Source organism: Salmo salar, chromosome 16 (assembly GCF_965601325.2).
Source record: "Salmo salar chromosome 16, fSalSal1, whole genome shotgun sequence".
Lineage (NCBI taxonomy): Eukaryota > Metazoa > Chordata > Actinopteri > Salmoniformes > Salmonidae > Salmo > Salmo salar.
Window position 1 is genome coordinate 28,443,499 of NC_138306.1, and position 24,745 is coordinate 28,468,243.

At 43.8% G+C, this 24,745-nt stretch overlaps 1 protein-coding gene across 2 annotated transcripts; it reads left to right on the plus strand.

The window, feature by feature from the left end:
* The first annotated feature begins 16,076 nt into the window (after positions 1 to 16,076).
* LOC106573484 (uncharacterized) lies at positions 16,077 to 24,719 on the plus strand. 2 transcript variants are annotated; one of them, XM_014148570.3, is made up of 5 exons: positions 16,077 to 16,170; positions 18,403 to 19,935; positions 21,109 to 21,300; positions 21,391 to 21,565; positions 22,423 to 24,719. In XM_014148570.3, the coding sequence occupies exons 1-5, from the start codon at positions 16,126 to 16,128 to the stop codon at positions 22,587 to 22,589; spliced, it is 2,112 nt and encodes a 703-aa protein (XP_014004045.1). In that variant the 5' UTR covers positions 16,077 to 16,125; the 3' UTR covers positions 22,590 to 24,719. The 2 variants fall into 2 exon arrangements, with proteins under 2 accessions (XP_014004045.1, XP_014004046.1); XM_014148571.3 differs by having other exon boundaries at positions 18,403 to 19,905.
* Positions 24,720 to 24,745: the final 26 nt, after the last annotated feature.

Below are 24,745 nucleotides of genomic sequence, written 5' to 3' on the forward strand. Positions count from 1 at the left end.
ACTGTAACTCATTGTACAGTGCATTCTGAAAGTATTCAGACCCCGTCAGATCCACATGTTCTTACGTTACAGCCTTATTCTGAAATGGTAATAGTTCTTTCCCTCATCAATCTAAACAAAATACCCTAAAATGACAAAGGAAAAACGGATTTCTAGATATGTTTGCAAATGTGTTAAAAATGTAAAGAAAATTAAATATAACATTTACATAAGTATTCAGACCCTTTACTATGTCCTTTTGAAGCACCTTTGGCAGCGATTACAGCCTCGAACCGTCTTGGGTATGACACTACAAGCTTGGCATACCTGTATTTGTGGAGTTTCTCCCATTCTTTGCTGCAGATCCTCTCAAGCTCTCTCTCAAGCTGGGCTACTCAAGGACATTCAGAGACTTGTCCCTAAGCCACTCCTGCATTGTCTTGGCTGTGTGCTTAGGGTCATTGTCCTGTTGGAAGGTGAACCTTCGCCCCAGTCTGAGGTCCTGTGCGCTCTGTAGCAGGTTTCAAGGATCTCTCTGTACTTTGCTCCGTTCATATTTCTCTCGATCCTGACTAGTCTCCCAGTCCCTGCCACTGAAAAACATCCCCACAGCATGATGCTGCCACCACCATGCTTCACTGTAGGGATGGTGCCAGATTTCCTCCAGACGTGACGCTAGGCATTCAGGCCAAAGATTTAAATCTTGGTTTCATCAGACCAGAGAATCTTGTCTTAAAAAGGTGCCCTTGGGAAACTCCAATCAGGCTGCCATGTGCCTTTTACTGAGGAGTGGCTTCCGTCTTGCCACTCTACTATAAGGCCTGATTGGTGGAGTGCTGCAGAGATGGTTGTCCTTCTGGAAGTTTCTCCCATCTCCACAGAGGAACTCTAGAGCTCTGTCAGAGTGACCTTCAGGTTCTTGGTCACCTCCCTGACCAAGGCCCTTCTCCCCCGATATCTCAGTTTGGTGGTTCCAAACTTCTTCCACTTAAGAATAATGGAGGCCACTGTGTTCTTGGGGACTTTCAATGCTGCAGACATTTTTGATACCCTTCCCCAAATCTGTGCCTCGACAATCAATTAAATTTACCACAGTTGGACTCCAATCAAGTTGATCAATGGAAACAGGATGCACCTGAACTCAATTTCGAGTCTCATGGCAAAGGGTCTGAATACTTATGTACATAAGGTATGTCTGCTTTAATTTTTAATACATTTGCAAATATTTCTAAAAACCTGTTTTTTGTCATTATGGGGTATTGTGTGTAGATTGATGAAAAAAATGTAATCCATTTGAAAATAAGGCTGTAATGTAACAAAATGTGGAAAAAGTGAAATGGTCTGAATACTTTCCGAATGCACTGTACAGTGAGGGAAAAAAGTATTTGATCCCCTGCTGATTTTGTACGTCTGCCCACTGACAAAGAAATGATCCATCTATAATTTTAATGGTAGGTTTATTTGAACAGTGAGAGACAGAATAACAACAAAAGAATAAAAACAAACTGATAACGGAATTTTATATCATAATAATCAACAATCAATAAGCCTTGACTAATTCCCAAGGTTTGTAAGACAATGGGTTAAATAATTAGGCAAGGACTCAGCTTTCTGCAAAAGGTTCATTCGGCTTTATTCATGAGAACGTTCTGAGGTTCCCTTATTAGATAATTCTCTTATCAAGCATGTCAAAAATGTTATAAATTGATTTGCATTTTAATGAGGGAAATAAGTATTTGACCCCCTGGCTCCCAGGTGTCTTTTATACAGGTAATGAGCTGAGATTAGAAGCACACTCTTAAAGGGAGTGCTCCTAATCTCAGCTTGTTACCTGTATAAAACACACCTGTCCACAGAAGCAATCAATCAATCAGATTCCAAACTCTCCACCATGGCCAAGACCAAAGAGCTCTCCAAGGATGTCAGGGACAAGATTGTAGACCTACACCAGGCTGGAATGGGCTACAAGACCATCGCCAAGCAGCTTGGTGAGAAGGTGACAACAGTTGGTGCGATTATTCGCAAACGGAAGAAACACAAAAGAACTGTCAATCTCCCTCGGCCTGGGACTCCATGCAAGATCTCACCTCGTGGAGTTGCAATGATCATGAGAACGGTGAGGAATCAGCCAAAACTACACGGGAGGATCTTGTCAATGATTTCAAGGCAGCTGGGACCATAGTCACCAAGAAAACAATTGGTAACACACTACGCCATGAAGGACTGAAATCCTGCAGCACCCGCAAGGTCCCCCTGCTCAAGAAAGCACATATACATGCCCCTCTGAAGTTTGCCAATGAACATCTGAATGATTCAGAGGACAACTGGATGAAAGTGTTGTGGTCAGATGAGACCAAAATGGAGCTCTTTGGCATCAACTCAACTCGCCGTGTTTGGAGGAGGAGGAATGCTGCCTATGATCCCAAGACACCATCCCCACCGTCAAACATGGAGGTGGAAATATTACGCTTTGGGGGTGATTTTCTGCTAAGGGGACAGGACAACTTCACCGCATCAAAGGGACAATGGACGGGGCCATGTACCGTCAAATCTTGGGTGAGAACCTCCTTCCCTCAGCCAGGGCATTGAAAATGGGTCGTGGATGGGTATTCCAGCATGACAATGACCCAAAACACACGGCCAAGGCAACAAAGGAGTGGCTCAAGAAGAAGCACATTAAGGTCCTGGAGTGGCCTAGCCAGTCTCCAGACCTTAATCCCATAGAAAATCTGTGGAGGGAGCTGAAGGGTCTAGTTGCCAAACATCAGCCTCGAAACCTTAATGACTTGGAGAAGATCTGCAGAGAGGAGTGGGACAAAATCCCTCCTGAGATGTGTGCAAACCTGGTGGCCAACTACAAGAAACGTCTGACCTCTGTGATTGCCAACAAGGGTTTTACCACCAAGTACTAAGTCATGTTTTGCAGAGGGGTCAAATATTTATTTCCCTCATTAAAATGCAAATCAATTTATAACATTTTTGACATGCGTTTTTCAGGATTTTTTGTTGTTGTTATTCTGTCTCTCACTGTTCAAATAAACCTACCATTAAAATTATAGACTGATCATTTCTTTGTCAGTGGGCAATCGTACAAAATCAGCAGGGGATCAAATACTTTTCCCCCTCACTGTACATATCTCAGTAAGAAATCACTCCATTGTCTACAGTTAGTTCAAAATTCTGCAGCTCGGCTTTTAATTTTAACAGGCACCAGAAAATGTAACCAAATCACACCTATGTAGGTTCTTCACACTGGCTACCAGTCACTTTTAGAATATACACTGCTCAAAAAAATAAAGGGAACACTTAAACAACACATCCTAGATCTGAATGAAATAAATAATCTTATTAAATACTTTTTTCTTCACATAGTTGAATGTGCTGACAACAAAATCACACAAAAATAATCAATGGAAATCCAATTTATCAACCCATGGAGGTCTGGATTTGGAGTCACACTCAAAATTAAAGTGGAAAACCACACTACAGGCTGATCCAACTTTGATGTAATGTCCTTAAAACAAGTCAAAATGAGGCTCAGTAGTGTGTGTGGCCTCCACGTGCCTGTATGACCTCCCTACAACACCTGGGCATGCTCCTGATGAGGTGGCGGATGGTCTCCTGAGGGATCTCCTCCCAGACCTGGACTAAAGCATCCGCCAACTCCTGGACAGTCTGTGGTGCAACGTGGCGTTGGTGGATGGAGCGAGACATGATGTCCCAGATGTGCTCAATTGGATTCAGGTCTGGGGAACGGGCGGGCCAGTCCATAGCATCAATGCCTTCCACTTGCAGGAACTGCTGACACACTCCAGCCACATGAGGTCTAGCATTGTCTTGCATTAGGAGGATCCCAGGGCCAACCGAACCAGCATATGGTCTCACAAGGGGTCTGAGGATCTCATCTCGGTACCTAATGGCAGTCAGGCAACATGGAGGGCTGTGCGGCCCCCCAAAGAAATGCCACCCCACACCATGTCTGACCCACCGCCAAACCGGTCATGCTGGAGGATGTTGCAGGCAGCAGAACGTTCTCCACGGCGTCTCCAGACTGTCACGTCTGTCACGTGCTCAGTGTGAACCTGCTTTCATCTGTGAAGAGCACAGGGCGCCAGTGGCGAATTTGCCAATCTTGGTGTTCTCTGGCAAATGCCAAACGTCCTGCACGGTGTTGGGCTGTAAGCACAACCCCCAACTGTGGACGTCGGGCCCTCATACCACCCTCATGGAGTCTGTTTCTGACCGTTTGAGCAGACACATGCACATTTGTGGCCTGCTGGAGGTCATTTTGCAGGGCACTGGCAGTGCTTCTCCTGCTCCTCCTTGCACAAAGGCGGAGGTAGCGGTCCTGCAGCTGGGTTGTTGCCCTCCTACGGCCTCCTCCACGTCTCCTGATATACTGGCCTGTCTCCTGGTAGTGCCTCCATGCTCTGGACACTACGCTGACAGACACAGCAAACCTTCTTGCCACAGCTCGCATTGATGTGCCATCCTGGATAAGCTGCACTACCTGAGCCACTTGTGTGGGTTGTAGACTCCGTCTCATGCTACCACTAGAGTGAAAGCACCGCCAGCATTCAAAAGTAACCAAAACATCAGCCAGGAAGCATAGGAACTGAGAAGTGGTCTGTGGTCTCCACCTGCAGAACCACTCCTTTATTGGGGGTGTCTTGCTTATTGCCTATAATTTCCACCTGTTGTCTATTCCATTTGCACAACAGCATGTGAAATGTATTGTCTATCAGTGTTGCTTCCTAAGTGGACAGTTTGATTTCACAGAAGTGTGATTGACTTGGAGTTACATTGTGTTGTTTAAGTGTTCCCCTTATTTTTTTGAGCAGTATATTTAAAAAATGTATGAATCACATTTAAGGCTTGGCTTGGTTTAGCCCCATCCTAAATCACATATTTTATCTCCCTACAAGCCAGGATGCAGCCAGAGATACTGTACCCTGGCAGGGCACTGTTGACCATTCCAAAGTTTAGGTTGAAAAGGAAAAGAGACCAGGCATTTGCCATTAGGGCCCCTAGACTTTCCAATTGTCTGCCAGAGGAGATCAGGCTTGCAGATTCAGTGCCTCTTTTTAAATCCCTGCTGAAGACACACTTTTTTAAAGATGCTTTTAATGTATGATTTCAATGTACTGTATGATTTTAATATTTTTTCATTCTCCTTCCTCTTGTCTTTTTTTCTTTGTTTGCTTTTTAAATTGTATTATTTTATGATATGAAGCACTTTGTTACTTGTATTGAAAAGTGCTATATAAATAAAGTAATTACTATTATCTGGGACTGCACTCCACCTAACTACCAATACAGACAGCATGAATGAATAAACAGTTATTTGTTTTGTAACATATGTTTAAGCTATAGTAAGAAGGTGGATAGAGCAACCTCAGTCAATGATTGTTACTCAGAATAAATTATTTCAAATCAACCACTTAAATCTAGATTTTTTTTAATGATGGTTAAAGAGTAGTCTACCTAAGCACATTTGGTCTCTATCTTACAGTCACGCATTCTTTCTTGGACAATAATTGACAGCATAGAAAAACATGACGGCAATGGAAAGTGGGTTGTATAAATTGGAAATGATTAAAAATGCAGAATTGACAGGGAAACCGATAAAACTTTCTCTCCATAAGTAAGAACCAAAAACCAGCATGATGGAATGGCAGGCTTGAAGGGGAGAGAAAGGTGAAAGACAGATGAAAGTGAAAAGAGATAAAAGCCGGAGAGAGGAGGGTGTGGGATAAAGCAGGAGGAAGGGAGGCAGAGATGAAAGCAAAATGAGAAAGATAAGAACAGAGTGAGAGAGACAGAGAGGGAAACGGAGGAAGAGATAGATAGTGTACAGAGCAGAGGGGTAACCATGGAAACAGGAGGAAGGTACAAAAGAAGAGATAGACAAAGGGTTTTGATTTAAAAGAATGAAACTTGGACGAAGGAAAAGTAATTCGGACTGAAATTTGTTACCGGGAGGTGAAGGAATAATACAAACGAGTAAGGAGGACCATAGAGGGATAACAGCAGCTCGGTCCTGCAGTCTGTTTATGAGTCCATGTGAATGTGGTGGGCTCTTCCCAACACTAGGCACTCCAGAGACCTCTAGTGTTAATAGGCTTCACTGGCTCGTCATGGGCCTCACCTTGAGTAAATCTACATGGGAGTAATGTAGGACACTGTCCTTACTCCACCTCTTGGTGTGCAAAGTGTCAGGGCCTGTCCACACAATGACTGGATAAAACTTGATGAGACTATACCTCAGTTGAGAGATACCTTTACATGTTCTGCGTGGTGTGAGTCTGAGGCTCAAAGTCCTTGGGATGAGATATCTGGGTAGATCCATCACAAACCTTGTATTGATATGAAGCTGTAGGCTATAAATTATATGAAAATATATGGCTCCTTCCTCCATGGTGCCACTTTACATTTAGTTATCGATTCAGATAATTTGAGGTCCATGCTATATGCTGTGCTGCCGTCTTCTACTCCATCATAAATGTATAAAGATCTAGAGATATCTATATAGTAAAATTCATATTTGTACATATATAGAGAGAGAGAGTTACAGGCAGACAGAGGCTTTTTATTGTTGTTTTTTAGTCTCTTGTGGCTTTCTTTTTCTCCCTTCCCCCTCTCTGTTTTTCTCTTCTCTGTCTTTCTCTCTCGTCCTCTGTCTCTGTTTCTCACTCACTCACTCCCCCTCCCTCCACTCCTCCCTCCCCCCTCTCTCTCTTGATATCTCTCTCCTCTCAATCTCTCTCCACTCCCGCTCTCGCTCTCTCTCGCTCTCCCATGCCCCCCTCTTTCTCTCACTCTCTTATGCTCTCTCTCCTCTTTCTATCTTTCCTTCCATAGCTCTCTGTCTCACTCCCTCGCCCCCCTCTCTGTTCCTTTTATATCCTCCTTGCTGAATGCTCTTCTCCTCTCCTCCCTCAACTATGTCTTTTCTTCTTTATATTCAGTCTTTTTTTCCAGCTCTCCTCACACTCCTTTCTCTAATGTTGTCTCTTAGCAGAGCTATTTCATTCCTAATATTCTGTCCTTCCATTTAGTAGCCCTGTGCTGAATGAGGGGAGTAATCTTTTATTTACGATTTTGGCTCTGCCCATCTCTGCATCCTGTCTCTCTGCGTCTGTGAGACTGATTTGTTAGAAGAATCTAACAGTGTAAAAAAAATATTTCAGAAATCAGTATTGATAAATCACTAATGCCGCATTTGCTGCAAATACTTGTTTGTTTGCTTGAGTAAGCGTTGTCTGTGTGAGTCACCTACAGGCCAACTTTGTCTGAATACACTTTAGATCATGCATATCTGACACTTAAAGTTACTGCATAGTATGTACTCAGATGAGGACTGAGCCCTGTGTTGGGTGCTCACCTGTCCATGTGTCGTTTCCTATCATGGTTCACCTGATAGTAGAGCAGCCTGGTCTCATAGACTAGACAAAACATAGTAAACACTCAAATTAGTATGATACGTTTGGTAGGGTTATGTAGCACTTGTGATGTCTAGTACTGCTGTGCACACCATTCAACCACATTCAAGGGTTGGACCAGTCAAGGTTCTCTGCTGGAGCAGAATGGGTTAATAATAAGACCGGGGGACAGTTGTAAAGTGTAAAAGATAATGCCGGCTTGTATTAAAATATAAATAGGAATAAAGTAATATGATCGATCAATATACAAAGCGCTCAAATTAGTACAGTTACGACAGAAAATTGTAATAACCATGTAACGACAATGAGTAAGAAAAAAACTCATAATAATCTTGTTATGAACAACAACTTTTTGGCAGTCAATAGTATTTCTAGGTAATTATAATCTAACTGAGTAATTATAATCTATTGGGTGAACCCTTTAAATCTAAACCTGATAGAAATAAAATGTAGCAAATCAAAATCTGTTTCAGAAATGTATAAAAAATCTAGAGTTAAATACAATCAATTCACCCATTCAATAATACAACAATCCCACCACATTAGTAAATAACCCACAGTGAAACCAACGTGAGTACAATAGAAATGTGAGTCTACACTGAAATGTGCAGAGCAATGAGTGGGAATAGTTTCCTCATACCAGTACACTATATGAACAAAAGTATGTGGACACCCCTTCAAATAAGTGGATACAGCTATTTCAGCTATTGCTGAAAGGTGTATAAAATCAAGCACACAGCCATGGAATCTCCATAGACAAACATTGGAAGTAGAATGGCCATACTGAAGAGTTCAGAGACGTTCAATGTGGCACCGTCATAGGATGCCACCTTTCCAACAAGTCAGTTCGAAAATGTATGCCCTGCCAGAGCTGCCCCGGTCAACTGTAAGTGGAAACGTCTAGGAGATACAACGGCTCAGCCGCAAAATGGTAGGCCACACAAGCTCACAGAACGGGACAGCCGAGTGCTGAAGCGTGTAGCACATAGAAATCGTCTGTCCTCGGTCACTACTGAGTTCCAAACTTCCTCTGGAAGCAATGTCAGCACAAGAACTGTTCGTTGGGAACTTCATGAAATGGGTTTCCATGGCCGAGCAGCCGCACACAAGTCTAAGATCACCATGCGCAATGCCAAGCATCGGCTGGAGTAGTGTAAAGCTCGCCATGGAAACCCATGCATCCTGTTTCTGCCACTGGACTCTGGAGAAGTGGAGAACGCTGCATGCCCAAATGCATAGTGCCAACTGTAAAGTTTGGAGGAGAAGTAATGGTCTGGAGCTGTTTTTCGTGGTTCGAGCTAGGCCCCTTAGTTCCTGTGACGGGAATGACATTCTAGACGATTCTGAGTTTCCAATTTTGTGGCAACGGTTTGGGGAAGGCCCTTTCCTGTTTCAGCATAATAATTCCCCCATGCACAAAGCGATGTCCATACAGAAATGGTTTGTTGAGATCGGTGAGGAAGAACTTAACTGGCCTGCACATAGCCCTGACCTCAACCCATTGAGCACCTTAAGGATGAATTGGAACGCCGACTACAAGTCAGGCGTAATCACCCAACATCAGTGCCCGACCTCACTAATGCTCTTGTGGCTGAATGGAAGCAGGTCCCCGCAGCATTGTACCAACAATTATTGGAAAGCCTTCCCAGAAGAGTGGAGGATATCATAGCAGCAAAGTGGGGACCAACTTCATATTAATGTCCATGATTTTGGAATGAGATGTTTGACGAGCAGGTGTCCACATACTTTTGGTCATGTAGTGTAAGTGCGGCAAATAAAGGGCTCAACGTCCTTCCAAGGAAAAAAGTATTTACATAAGGCCAAAAGAGACAGACTAAGCATCAACCGTATTACAATATAGTAAAGTTCAAGTATAACAAATTACATTCATTCAATTAGCTTTGGTTCAAAATAAACATTATTTCAACATGAAATCAACTAAAATTGCTTTTCTCACCAATCGTTCAATGGAACATGCACTCTACATGCACTCAGACCATCACGAGGTAGCGGCGTGCAGTACACGAGGACACAGATAGGGGAAAAAAATATCCAACAATGTGGCATGAACAGACTTTTTCATTGAGTAAATTAAGTAAGGGCTAAATGTGCAATAAAACAAACAACAATGCATCTAGTGCAACTTAAATTAAATTTCAAAACATAAGGCATGAGGGGAAAGTAATACAGTTTTAAATTCAAGAGCTATTTTACAGTTAAAGCTGCAATATGTAACTTTTTGAGTGACCTGACCAAATTCACATAGAAATGTACGTTATAGATCTGTCATTCTCATTGAAAGCAAGTCTAACAAGTGGTAGACATGTTATATGTGCGCAATTTCTATGCTTCTCGTTCTTAAGTTTACTTTTTGCATCTTATAATTTTGGTTTTGTACACCAGCTTCAAACAGCTGAAAATACAATATTTCTGGTTATTGAAAAGATATTTCACAGTGGTTTAGGTGTTGCAATGATTCTCTACACTATACTTGCTTCTTTTGTCACAAACTGAAATTAGACAAACTATTAGAATTTTAGTAACCAGAAAATGGCAGAGCGATTTCTGCATAGTGAACCTTTAAAATAATTCAAAATTGCATTTAGCTTTAAAGCCTAGCAAAGAGCAATGCTCAATTTTAAGTGAATGGAGCAGTTAGCATGCTAACTAGTTTAGCATCTAACAGAGCTAGCACATTTTGCAACATTGTAGTTCGCCAAAGTCTAGGTCTCACAAACTCAACAAAATCTTGTTCAAAACTATCCCTCAACATGGAACGGAAGCTTCAGGTGAGGAGCAAGTTGTAGTGGTTTAATTTATCCAAAACATTCAACATTATAACTATCTTCAAGCACTTTCCTGTCCTTTTCTCTGGTGGAATCTTCATTCATCAGCAGTCTAGAATCTTCTGGTCATCAGCGAGTATATTCCAGCGGGCAGGGTTGCCAGGTCAAGAAAACATTTCTGTGCGAATGACCACTCAAAACCCACCCAAAAGGCCTGAAAACTAGCCCAACATTCCATTGTATACAGTACCAATAAAAAGTTTGGACACACTGACTCATTCCAGGGCTTTTCTCTATTTTTACTATTTTCTACATTGTAGAATAATAGAGAAGACATCAAAACTATGAAATAACACATATGGAATCATGTACTATCCAAAAAAGTGCAAAACAAATCAAATCAAAGCAAATGTATTTATATAGCCCTTCTTACATCAGCTGATATCTCAAAATGCTGTACAGAAACCCAGCCTAAAACCCCAAACAGCAAGCAATGCAGGTGTAGAAGCACGGTGGCTAGGAAAAACTCCCTAGAAAGGCCAAAACCTAGGAAGAAACCTAGAGAAGAACCAGGCTATGAGGGGTGGCCAGTCCTCTTCTGGCTGTGCCGGGTGGAGATTATAACAGAACATGGCCAAGATGTTCAAATGTTCATAAATGACCAGCATGGTCAAATAATAATAATCACAGTAGTTGTCGAGGGTGCTTAGTGGGACTAGAATTTGGGTTTTCAACTGGACAATGACTCAACACAGCTCCAGGCTGTGTAAGGGCTATTTGACCAAGAAGGAGAGTGATGGAGTTCTGCATCAGATGACATTGCCTCCACAATCACCAGTTGAGATGGTTTGGGAAGAGTTGGACCGCAGAGTGAAGGAAAAGCAACCAACAAGTGCTCAGCATATGTGGGAACTCCTTCAAGACTGTTGGAAAATCATTCCAGGTGAAGCTGGTTGAGAGAATGCCAAGAGTGTGCAAAGCTGTCATCAAGGCAAAGGGTGGCTACTTTGAAAAATCTAAAATATATTTAGATTTGTTTAACAATTTTTTGGTTACTACATGATTCCATATGTGTTATTTCATAGTTTTGATGTCTTCACTATTATTCTACAATGTAGAGAATAGTGAAAATAAAGAATAACCCTTGTAGCCAAACTTTTGACTGGTACTGTATATTGATGAAAATTATGCCAGCACGCCGACTAGCATGCTGAAAAATGAGGTGATGGTGGCGGATGAATGGCACGACGATGGGCCTCAGGATCTCATCACGGTATCTCTGTGCATTCAAATTGCCATCGATAAAATGCAGTTGTGTTCATTGTCCATAGTTTATGCATGCCCACAACATAACCCCACCGCCACCATGGGGCACTCTGTTCACGATGTTGACATCAGCAAACTGCTCGCCCACACAATGCCATACACGCTGTCTGCCATCTGCCCAGTACAGTTGAAACCAGGATTCATCTGTGAAGAGCACACTTCTCCAGTGGCCATCGAAGGTGAGCATTTGCCCAATGAAGTCGGTTACGAAGCTGAAATGAAGTCAGGTCATGACCCTGGTGAGGACGATGAGCACGCAGATGAGCTTCCCTGAGACGGTTTCTGACAGTTTGTGCAGAAATTATTTAATTGTGCAAACCCACAGTTTCATCAGCTGTCTAGGTGGCAGGTCTCAGACAATCCCACAGATGAAGAAGACTGATGTGGAGGTCCTGGTTTGGCATGGTTACACGTGGTCCGTGATTGTGAGGCCGGTTGGACGTACTGCCTAATTCTCTAAAATGACATTGGATGCGGCTTATGATAGATAAATGAATCTCTGGCAACAGCTCTGGTGGACATTCCTGCAGTCAATATGCCAGTTGCACAGTCCATTAAAACTTGAGACATCTGTGGCATTGTGTTGTGTGACAAAACTGCACATTTTAGAGTGCCATTTTATTGTCCCCAGCACAAGATGCACATGTGTAATGATCATGCTGTTTAATCAGCTTCTTGATATAGCACACCTGTCAAGTGAATGGATTATCTTGGCAAAGGAGAAATGCTCACTAACAGGGATATAAACTAATTTGTGCACAACATATGAGAGAAATAAGCTTTTTGTGCATATGGAACATTTCAGGGATCTTTTATTTCAGCTCATGAAACATGTGTGAGCTCAATACACGGGAGGCAGGGGAACATAAACTGATTGTACAAAACATTAAGAACACCTGCTCTTTCCATGACTTAGACTGACCAGGTGAATCCAGGTGTAAGCTGTGATGCCTTATTGATGCCATTTCAATTAGTGTAGATGAGGGGAGGAGACAGCTTAAAGAAGGATTTTTAAGCCTTGAGATAATAGAGACATGGATTGCGTGTGTGTGCCGTTAAGAGGGTGAATGGGCAAGACAAAAGATTTAAGCGGCTTTGAACGGGATATGATAGTAGGTGCCAGGTGCACCGGTTTGTGTCAAGAACTGCAACGCTGCTGGATTCTTCACACTCAACATTTTGCTATGTGTATGAAGAATGGTCCAACACCCAAAGGACAACCAGCCAACTTGACACAACTGTGGGAAGCACTGGAGTCAACATGGGCCAGCATCCCTGTGGAAAGCAGTCGACACCTTGCAGAGTCCATGAGAGACAAATGTAGGTATTCTGAGGGCAAAAGGGCAGGGGGGTGCAACTCAATATTAAGAAGTTGTTCCTAATGTTTGGTACACTCAATGTATGGAGAAGGACTAACCTGAGACTAACCTGAGACTGTTTCTGCATGTGTCAATGAGTGTCTCACATAATAATTACTCAATACTAGAAGTCCATCCTGACCCCTGGTAGCTGAGTTTCTCTCTCTCCCAGAATAAATTGTATCAAATCTGACTATCACTGAGATATGATACTGTTGGCTATATTATGGTTCTTATTACAGATGTAAAGAACCAGTCTGTGAGGAAATTTAAACGAACATTTTTAAAGTAACTTACACAGACACCCATGTCAAGTGTGTTGTTTCAGAGCTGTAGGGTGGTGGAGGGACCTGAAAGTGTGTGTTGATGTCAGTGTGCGCCTGTTCGCAGAAGCGCTCGCACACACACACACACACACACACACACACACACACACACACACACACACACACACACACACACACACACACACACACACACACACACACACACACACACACACACACAGTGGAAACCCCAGTTGAGTGTTAGTAGATACACTAGTGAGAGCTGGGCCATGGCTCACTTCCCTCTGTTTCTCTCAGTATGTGATGCATGTGGAAACCTGTGGAAACACAGAGAGGAGTGACATGAGCAGGCTCTCATTATTCATTGTATGTTTCTCTCTCTATCTATCATATTAGCGCTGGTTTCCAACAGCAGCCCCACATTTACCGGCAAATGGACAATTGGATAGGGCTGGGAACTGCCAGGGACCTCACGATATAATATTATCACCATACTTACGTGCCGATACGATATGTATTGCGATTCTCACGATTCTGTTTTACTACAATTCGATAGAGCAATTGTATTGCGATTTGGTGTTACAAACATAATATTAATGCTCATTATGTCTGCTACAGAGACAAGAGAGAGCATTAGAAAATTCGTTTTGATCAGTCATCGAAATAAAAGTACTGAAAACATGTTGGCTCATTAGTTAGAAATAAAGTGGAGAACAAGGTATAAGATGAGAAATACCAGAGTTTTGGTACAGCTGACTAGTGCTAGCTAACACTACTTAGCTAACACTACTTAGCTAACGTTACCTCGATACTCCAAGTACAAATCGATACTTGGAGTTAAAGTATCGATATAATATTGTCCAAAATAATATTGAGGTATGTAACTATATATTTCTTCTGGTGTTGTAAAAATGCGGGCCTGGAACAGAGAATGTGTGTTCCTTCCCAAAACTTTTGTCGTCTTTTTCATTTTCCCCATAGGCTAGTTCTGTGTTGTTTTATGTACGTGTCCCTTGTTGTTTCTTCCATGTGGTTTCTTTGTCTTTCAGCCTCTTATCTCTTTGTTTCTTCCCTTGCTCTCCTTCTATTTTCTCTCCTATTTTCTCTCTTGACTTCCTGCTATCTCTCCCCCTCAATCACACCCTCACTCAATCTCTCTCTCCCCCTCCTTCCCTCGCTCTCACTCCCTATCTCCGTATCTCCTTCTCCCTTCCTCTCTCTATCTCTCTCTCATTCTCAGCACTCCCAACCACTGATTATTTATCAAGGTTTTCAAGGTTTGCCCTTTCCTGTTATTTAGTGGAGAATATTATGCACAGCCTGCCTCCATACAATCAGGATTAGCATGTGCTTATTTACTGTAGACTGTGTGTTTGTGTGTCGGTGTGTGTGCTGTGATAGTAGCCCCCTATCAGGGATATTGATCAGTTGTTTCTGAATTAAAGAGAAGCATGTTCATAATACCTGTCTCTTTATCAAGATCAGCTCGACCACTGACTGCCTTCCCACACACACACCCAAAGCCCAGCCCGCAGATACTTTGCCGCACTCTTTCTGAACACAGCCTAAAAGAAATCTGGAAGTTCAATAGTTAATGTCTTCCCTTGCTGTTTTTCCTTTTCCTCACTCTCTTGCTCGCTCCCTCCCTCTATCTCTTTTCCTCTCTCTCCATTCCCCTTGCTCTCACCCCTCTCTCCTTCATTCTGCACTCCCCCTCTCTCTCTCTTGCTGATGGACTCTTCTTTTTATTTCACACTCCACCATGCCCCTTTTTTGTTCTCTTTTTCCCTCTCCTTCTTTCCTCTAGCCCTCCCTTCCCCTTCTCCCTCTTTCACTGCATGTTCTTTCAGCCCTCCCCCTCTTTATCTCTCTTCCCCATCCCCACCCCCTCTAGAGCACTCCTCCCTCCCTCCCTCCTCTTTTCTTTTCTTTCTTTCATTCTTTCTTTTTCTCTTTCTTTTACCACATCCTTTCTTATGCTTTTGCTCTCCCCGTCTCTCCTTTCCCTTCTTCCTCCTTTTTTGCTGCATTCTGTTCTTCCCTCCCCCTCCCCCATCTCTCTTTCCTCTCTCTCTTTTTCTTTCTGTCTCTGTCTCCCTCACCCCACCGTCCTCCCTCCTCTCTGCCTCACTCCCCCTCCCTCTCCCTCTTTCTTCCTTATTCTCTCTCCCCCACGTCTGTCTCACTCCCTCCCTCTCTTTCCTGACTGCTTTTCTCTCCTTTCTTTCTCCTTCTCTTTCTTTTGTCACTCATTTTTCTACTGAATCTCAGACATTGTACACTTCAAACTGTCTCGCGTTTAATTAATTAAATGTAATAAATAAAGACAGAAATATACATGTTCTCTGGAAAGTTAAAATGTTAGCATATCTTATTTGACAGTTAGCCACTGACAGAGACACATCCACCTATACTGTGTGCATGTGTGTGAATGTGTGTGTCTGTGTATGTACGTGAACTACCGATTAGATGTTATAATTGTTTGTGTGTTTGATTAGGCTTGCTAAAGGAAATGCAAAGTATGAGTGTGATAAAGAGAAGATAGGCTTGGGTTTCTGTGTGCCTTAAAGACAAACGTCTGTTGAAGGGTCATGCTGAATTGTGTGTGAGAAAGAGAGATAAAATGTGTGCGCTGTATGTGCGTGTGTTTGTCGGTGTGTCTGTGTGAGTGAAAGAGAGAGAGAGAGAGACTAGGAAGAGAAAGAAAAAGGAGAGGGGGAGAGAGATAAAGAGAAGTGAGCTCTGGGAGGGAGGGAGGGAGGGAGGGAGGGAGGGAGAAAGAAAGAAATGGTGTGTGTGTGTGTGGGGGGGGGGGGGGGGGCAGGCAGGCACAGTCAGTTCTGATAACAGCAACAGTAGGAGGAGGATGAGTCGTGGGACCGCCCCACTCTCCCACAGATATAAATAGGAGCCGGATTTTTTTTACTCCACTCAGTTCTCCTGAAGGATGAGATCCCTGAAACACCTCAAACATCACACCAGGAACAATGTGGTGAGTTGTTAGCCTAAACTGAGACCGTGATTACAATACTAGTTCAGTGGGGTTGTTGTATGTTGATTTAAAGGTGGTTACACTGTCTCTCTCTAAGTCAAAGGAGATTACTTTTCTACATTTATACAGTACTGCAGCAAGAACATATTTTACAGCTAAGAGTAGACCACCAGACTAGACTACTAACTATTCTCTCCTCTCTGTCTCTGTCACACCTCTGCTAAGCTGTATTCATATTGTTCTGATTGTTTGATATTGTGTCTTAAACCTTCTTTCACATACAACTTCAAATGTAGAAGTATAGACTTGCAATTACTATCTTGCCTTTCTGTTTCTCTGTCATTTGTCTTTTTGTCTTTCATTTTGCCTGCCTTTCATTTTGTCGTGCTTTTCTCCTTCCTTCCCCCTCTCTACCTCCCCTCCTTTCTCTCACTCACTCACTCACTCTGTCTCTCTGTCTCTCTCACTCCTCCCACACCCCTCCCTCTCCTTTTCCTTTCTCTCCCTCTCCCCATCTCTCTCACATGCTCACTCAATCTCTCCCTTCCCCTCCCCCCCTTTCTTTATCTTTCAGCCTCTGCATCTCATTTCGCTCCCTCTCCCTCCACTCCTCCCCTGCCCACATCTCGCTTTCTCTTTCTTTTCCTCCCTTTCCTACTTTCTCTCTCTCTCACACACACACACACACACACACACACACACACACACACACACACACACACACACACACACACACACACACACACACACACACACACACACACACACACACACACACACACACACACACAGAAAGAGAGATACACACCTCACTCTCTGTGTTCCTCTCACAAACACAAAGTCTGTCTCTGTCTGACTACTTTAAAAGGAGTAATTATAAATGATGTGGTTACCAGGGCATCCAGGTCTACCCCCCCACTCTTCCCTCTTTCCCTCCTTTCTCTTCCTCCTTTTTTTCTGTCTCCATCCCCTCTCTGTCTCTTTCCTCAGTATTGTATTATGAAAGATAGCAGCTCATAATCTGTTGTAGTGTATGTCCTAGACCAGGGGTACTCAACTCTTACCTTACGAAGTCCGGAGCCTTCTGGTTTTCTATTTTACCTGATAATTAATTGCACCCACCTGGTGTCCTAGATCTAAATCAGATCCTGATTAAAGGGGAACAATGCAGTGGAACTGGCTACGAGTTCCAGAGTTGAGTTTGAGGGTCCTAGACTAAGGTGTATAAAGAGGCTAGGGTCTATCTCATGTATTTTCCCATCATTACACCAGGTTTGAAGGGAATTACCTGAAGGTATTGGGGTACACTAGGGACCTGTCATTTATTATGGAGCTGGAGCTTGGTTGTGCCAGCATTTAGCCTTCTTCTAGTTCTACTCTGTTTTGCCTTTTCAATCATCTAGAGGGCAAACACAATCATTTGTAGACCATAATGCTGCTTTTTGGTGTATACCATAACAATACTCTTATGTATAAGTATTGCATACTTAATCAGTTGTCCTCTCAATCATATTTCTGTCATGGTTATAACTGAGTATGTCATGTACCACCTTGTAACGGAAGCCCTGTGGCAGTGGAGGTGAACTGTGAGAGGAGACCATGTGTTTGGTGTTAGCCTACTATTAGCAGTGCAAGGCAGACGGCTAGGCTTGCTCCTCATGAATGGGACTGATAGATAGCCCCAACCTCCAGCCCAGTGATGATGAACCCAGTATGGTCAGCCTGGCCAGGGACACTCTGGACTCCACAGGAAGCTCTGTGGACAGGCCACGGAAGTCCACTTCCTGGTTAGGCCTGCATCCCATTTGTGTTCCTTATGATTTTAAAGGCTGTCAAGGAAGGAAACGGGGCTCGAGTACCGATCTGCCTTATCTCCTCCATCTAATGTTCTCTGCTGGATTCAGAGCAAAGAAGCAAGACGTTGTCAGAATGCAGCTGACTGTCTTTAGCAGGCTGTAGGGAGTTGCATAAAAAACAAATGTGTCAGACCACTTCAGGGATCTTATGAACTATCAATCATTATTCCCACCACACACACCTACCATTGATTTCTTAGGAATACGTATCACTTAGAGAGATCTGACAGTCAGTCCTTGTACTTAAGCAATATGTGACTTATACAATGGCAGTATATTATAAAGCAATCTCACAATGTTGAATACATGTCTTTGTGTGGTGTGGTCTGCTGCTGTGTGCTGACCTGATCAGTATTGTGTGTGTGTTCTCTGTTAGGAGGAGGAGAGTGGCCGTCTGGTGCGGTGCTACCCCAAGGTGGTGGAGGGCCAGGTGGATGCAGGAACACAGACAGAACCCGTGGTGGTGCTGTCACTGGCCCAGGCTGCTGTCCTGGGCCTTATCTCCCAGAATGAGATATTTGGAGCCACCATCGCTCCCAATGGCTTCTACATGGGCGAGCACAGGGACTATGGCAGGACCCCTCCTACTCCAGAGGGCATGGAGTATGAGTACGCTGACCAGCTGATTGGGGCCAACGGGGACTACCTGGCTGAGCCTGTAGGGGAGTCGGAGCCCCACAGCAGTGAGAGGAGGCGCCCCGGACCCAGAGGGAGGACCAGGAGACCCAGGAGTGAAGGAGGAGCGCCAGGGGAGCCCCCTCACAGAGTCCCCAACATACAGACTCAGGTCAAAGGGGAGCGGGGAGAGTCTGACACCCCTCCGTCCTGCATCCACATGGTGAAGAGCCGTAGCAGCCCAGGCAAGACAGATGAGCCAGCCACTCACAGAGGGCCTCTGAAGGAGGAGCAGAGCTGTGGTAACTGTGCTGTGTGTGTGAGAGAGACGTCCAGTCAGACCCAGACAGACGCACGGCCAGAGCAGGGGCCAGAGGAGAGGAGGGAGGGAGGAGGAGAGGGACAAGAAGGGGAGGTAGCTGAGGAGGAAGAAGGAGTGTTGAACCTCAAGACTGGAGGAGACAGGGGAGACAGTCCCAGTCCCGTCATGAACCGCTACTTTGAGTCCAGCGAGGTGGCCTATGAGTCTGCTGACATGGCCGTGGGGGACTATGACGAGAGCAGCCAGGGCATGTTGTGGGCTGCAGACGCTGAGGGGATAGCCAGGCGCATGCAGATCGACCGGCTGGACGTCAACGTCCAGATAGATGAGTCCTACTGCGTGGATGTGGGAGAGGGCCTGAAGAGATGGAAGTGCCGCATGTGTGAGAAGTCTTATACCTCCAAGTACAACCTGGTCACCCACATCCTGGGCCACAACGGCATTAAGCCCCATGAGTGCCTGCACTGCGGAAAGCTGTTCAAGCAGCCCAGCCACCTCCAGACCCACCTGCTCACCCACCAGGGCACCCGGCCACACAAGTGCACCGTGTGTAAGAAGGCCTTCACCCAGACCAGCCACCTGAAGAGGCACATGCTGCAGCACTCGGACGTCAAGCCCTACAGCTGCCGCTTCTGTGGCCGAGGCTTCGCCTACCCCAGCGAGCTCCGGTCCCACGAGAACAAACACGAAAACGGCCACTGCCATGTGTGTTCCCAGTGCGCCATGGAGTTCCCCACCCACGCCTACCTGAAGCGCCACCAGACCAGTCACCAGGGCCCCACCACCTACCAGTGCACTGAGTGCAACAAGTCCTTTGCCTACCGCAGCCAGCTGCAGAACCATCTCATGAAGCACCAGAACGTAAGGCCCTACGTCTGCCCAGAGTGTGGAATGGAGTTTGTCCAGATCCATCACCTCAAGCAGCATTCCCTCACTCACAAGGTACTGACACCACAGGCCCTCGCCGACCAGGTACTAAACCCCCACTGACTTGATTTTCCATATATTACATTATTCTGTACCAACCCCTGTTCTAACTCCAGCTCAGAGTATCAGAGTAGTCCAGGCTCTCACAGGGTCACCCAGGGGTCACACCAGCTCTAGAAGGTCATCAAGATCTCCGCTTCTAATGAATCACACATTTCTTGATTGATGCGATAAACCCTGAGAAAAGATCCATAGCATGCTGCTCACTGAACAACACTCTCTGAGCTGTTTCTATGAATTCCCAGTAACTTGAATGAATTAACAGGCAGAGACAGACAGGGTTAGGTGAACTCAGAGATATATCAAAATACTTAATGGTAGATCATTCCTATTGCCTGAAGCAGTTGCAGTGTAAACATAACCTTCAAAATGCTTGGTTTGTTGTGTTTGGTCTGACCTACTCCAGCATGTGCTTTGTGCTGTGAGTTGTCATACAAACACATACCACCCTTCATGCCTGATGCTACAGTCTATGCTTTGATCCACAGGAGGTTGGTGGCACCTTAATTGGGGAGGACGGGCCCGTGGTAATGGCTGGAGTGGAATAAGTGGAATGGTATCAAACACAAGGTTTGATGCCATTCCATTAGCTTCGTTCCAGCCATTATTATGAGCCGTCCTCCCCTCAGCAGCCTCCACTGCTCCGATCTCTACACTGATTCATCCTAGGCCTAGAGCCTCAGTCAGAGAAATTGTAGTGTCACATTAACAGAGTATTTACTTAAATTTTGGCTTACACATATTGTCACAAACAATTTGATTTATTTTTAGCGTTCATCAGAATGTAGGTGTATCCAAACATTCATGTTAATGTTTTAACATGCTTTTCAATACTAATCATGCACCTCTCCATATTGTGAGAGTATCACAAGCTTAGAGAGCCAACACTTGGTGGTGCTAACGTGTATGTATCAAGTTGCAGCCAGTATGCAAGGATTTCACATCTACCCTACGGCAGTTACACCTCTTGACCTATAATGTCTGTGTGTTTTTGTGTGAAAGCTTGATCGTCTGATAAATGACTATAACAACCACCAATCTTAGTGTTAATTTCAACGTGTAACTTGCTGTTCAAACCGTAACTTGCTGTTTATCAACAATAAAACCAACTTTATTCAACCAAATGAATTAAAGAGCCAATCCTCTTTATTTTCCCAGAGTATGAAGGAATTCAAATGTGATGTGTGTGCCCGGGAGTTCACCCTCTCTGCTAACCTCAAGAGGCACATGCTGATCCACGCCAGCATCAGGCCCTTCCAGTGTCACGTCTGCTTCAAGACCTTTGTCCAGAAACAGACCCTCAAAACACACATGATCGTCCACCTGCCTGTCAAGCCTTTCAAATGCAAGGTAAGAAGAGTAGGTCTCTATAGACAGCATGGGTCTGAGTTCCACTGTTTCCAGAGTGTTGAGATTGAGTGTTGTTCTCTTGTGTTCCAGGTGTGTGGCAAATCTTTCAACAGAATGTACAACCTCCTGGGCCACATGCACCTCCACGCTGGCAGCAAGCCCTTCAAGTGTCCTTACTGCTCCAGCAAGTTCAACCTGAAGGGCAATCTGAGCCGACACATGAAGGTCAAACACGGCATCCTGGATGCTTCACCAGACGGACAAGGTGACTAACATTATTCATTGATACTATCCTTCAGTTATGTACCTTGTTAGTTAGGATTTGATCTTGAATGAGCTAATTCAGTTATGCACCTTGTTAGTTAGGATTTGATCTTGAATTAGCTAATTCAGTTATGCACCTTGTTAGTTATGATTTGATCTTGAATTAGCTAATTCAGATATGTACCTTGTTAGTTAGGATTTGATCTTGAATTAGCTAATTCAGTTATGCACCTTGTTAGTTATGATTTGATCTTGAATTAGCTAATTCAGTTATGTACCTTGTTAGTTATGATTTGATCTTGAATTAGCTAATTCAGTTATGTACCTTGTTAGTTATGATTTGATCTTGAATGAGCTAATTCAGTTATGTGATTTTTGTTTCTTGGTACAGAATGTTTATGTCTCAGATACACTACAAATTTCATTGGGCTCCGTGTTTCATTGTGTTTTTAGTCAGTCTGCCCTTAATGTACTTTAACTCAGCATGTATGTAATCTACTGACAAGTGTTTTGGTGCTTCTCTGCCGCTCCCCTCCCTCTGTGTTTCGCAAATATAGAATTGCTTGGACTAGACATGCCTGTCTCTATCGGTAGAGAGGGATAGGGAGGCAGGGGAGGACTGTACTGTCCTCTGTGTGTGTGTGTGTGTGGGTGTGTGTGGTTGTGTGGACAGGATGGGCTTGTATGTTTGTGTGTGTGGACAGGGTGTGTGTGTGTGTGTGTGTGTGTGTGTGTGTGTGTGTGTGTGTGTGTGTGTGTGTGTGTGTGTGTGTGTGTGTGTGTGTGTGTGTGTGTGTGTGTGTGTGTGTGTGTGGACAGGATGGGCTCATGTGTGTTTCTGTGTGTTTCCTTCCTCAGAAGCCCCCCCTGACATAGAGAACCAGGAGGACTATGATGAAGACAACTTTGAATTCAGCGAACGAGAGAACCTGGCCAGTAACAACACACCAGGCATCGCTAAACTGTCTGAAATTGAGTATTATAGCAGCTACGCCAAGGGTGCAGGGCGCTACAAAACTGCATGAATGATTAAAAGACCCCATATTGAGTAGAAATGTAAACTAATAAAGGAAGTTAGTGCCACTAGCAGCTGACAGCAATGTGATGAGCTTTTACTCACTGTAAAGGCATGATTTAAAGTGGTGGAGTCTGCCCATTCGTATACACTGGAATCTGCTCTCTCGCTCTGGCATTCATTGGGAGTGAGAGACAGGTAATTTGGGATTGTAGATTTCTCATCGGTCTGTTTGTTTTGTGCTGAAATGTGACTTCAGCTCTAGCTGCCACAACATTGTGATTGATAAATATAGTGTTCACAGGAAAAAGGGGTCATATCTGAAAATAAACCATCATCTAAACCTCTGGGAGAGACATACTCAACATACATCCCCAGAGGTGGCCTAACTCTGTAAGCACACTTTGTAGGGAAACACCCATACAGTACAGACGTGGCTCAGTTGGTAGAGTACGGTACTTGCAACACCAGGATTATGGGATCAATTCCCACGGGGGACCAGTACGAAAATGTAATCACTCACTGCTGTAAGTTGCTCACTACTGTAAATCGCTCTGGACAAGAGTGTCTGCTAAATTACTAAAATGTGATAGTAAAATGCACTTACTCATTCAGAGCCATCCCCCAGTAAGTCTGTGTGGGTAAATTAGAATACAGCTGAGTATTATTGCTTTTATTAACATAAACAACGATGCATACAAGCCAGTCAAGTAAATGTGTCCTCTGTTCATGTCACTTACCAAAGCTGATACCGTTCAAGCAGTTCTCATGATGGTTAGCCAACCAACTTTTATTTTTATTTACTTCTGTTTTACATTTATACTGTGAGTAGTTTCAACTACAGTTCTAGGTTTAGATAACATAGGATGTTCATTTCATATTCTGTCGTATTTGAAATATGCAGAAAGAATCATTCGGCCAGTGTCATTCAGACTCGAGTTGGCTGGTTCTGCGCATGTCATCACTTCATGGACCCATGTTACCAGCTTGATTTGAAGTTTCTGCATTGGCAGACATTTTTGTTATTGATCCCGAGTTAAATAATTGTATTGATGCAGCCCACATCTTTAAGTGAGTTAAAAGCAAAATAAAATATGTTCAAATTGCCCTTCTGATGTAGCCACCATGTGCCAAAGAATCTGACCAATGTTGGGCCACATTGCCAAACCCTACAGCTGAGGACAATAGCAGTCTAGTGGCACCCACTCTCTGCTTTGTAGAGCTGGGACATTCGATTTCACATCCCCCAATAGCAGACTTCATGCAATTACTTTTTAGGCTTCATGCTCCCCCCAGTAGATTTTTCCAAACGATTACCACTGAGAAGACACTAGCACAGTTTTCTTTTTAGGATCCTTCACAATTCATGCCCCATGCAAGCCTTCATGGAACTGACTGCAACATTTCTCAAACGCAAACACAGCCCCTGCATACTCATTGTGGTTTTGATGGGTGAATCGCAACAGGATCTGTCCTAAAAAACTTTAGACAGAAATAAAGTGCCCTTGTGTCTCCAGGACTGTGCCATCCATCATGCTACACACTGGTCTAAAGTGATGAACGACAACCTCCCAACATGTGACAGGACCACGGACCGAGCAGAAAATGACTTGGGAAATTCCCTATATCGTTTCCCCCTGTGCTTCGCTTTAAAACAACCTGCAAACTAGGTATATATGCAAGGTTTATTTTGAATTGTACACATTTGCAGCTAAAAGCTGAATTGCTGCATACATAGGCCTATATAAATTGAGAGATGTAGTATACAATATTGCAGTTACGCAGTCTCAAAGTAAGGCATAGGGCTGTTGTAGTACCTGCCAGTCTGAGTAGGGGGAAGGTTCAGTTTGTGACTATTGGGTAGATTTGCCACGGACATGGTCTCTTGTCTGAAGCAGCCATTTGTTGTAACACCATTATGGTATCCATACACAATGTTGATAGTGCGCTTAATATACAAAATGCTCATTTTTGTGGGGGAAAAAACAAATGTCTCGTGATGAAACAAATGGAAAAAAACATCTGGAACTTGAATGGCTTTCTGTGTTACACATTGGTGTGGAAATATGCTGTTGATAGAAATTTAAAAATGTGTTCCAGACAATACTGTAAAATAATAAATTTATTTTAAAACTTTAAATCAGTGTGCACCTTTTATCTTATAAG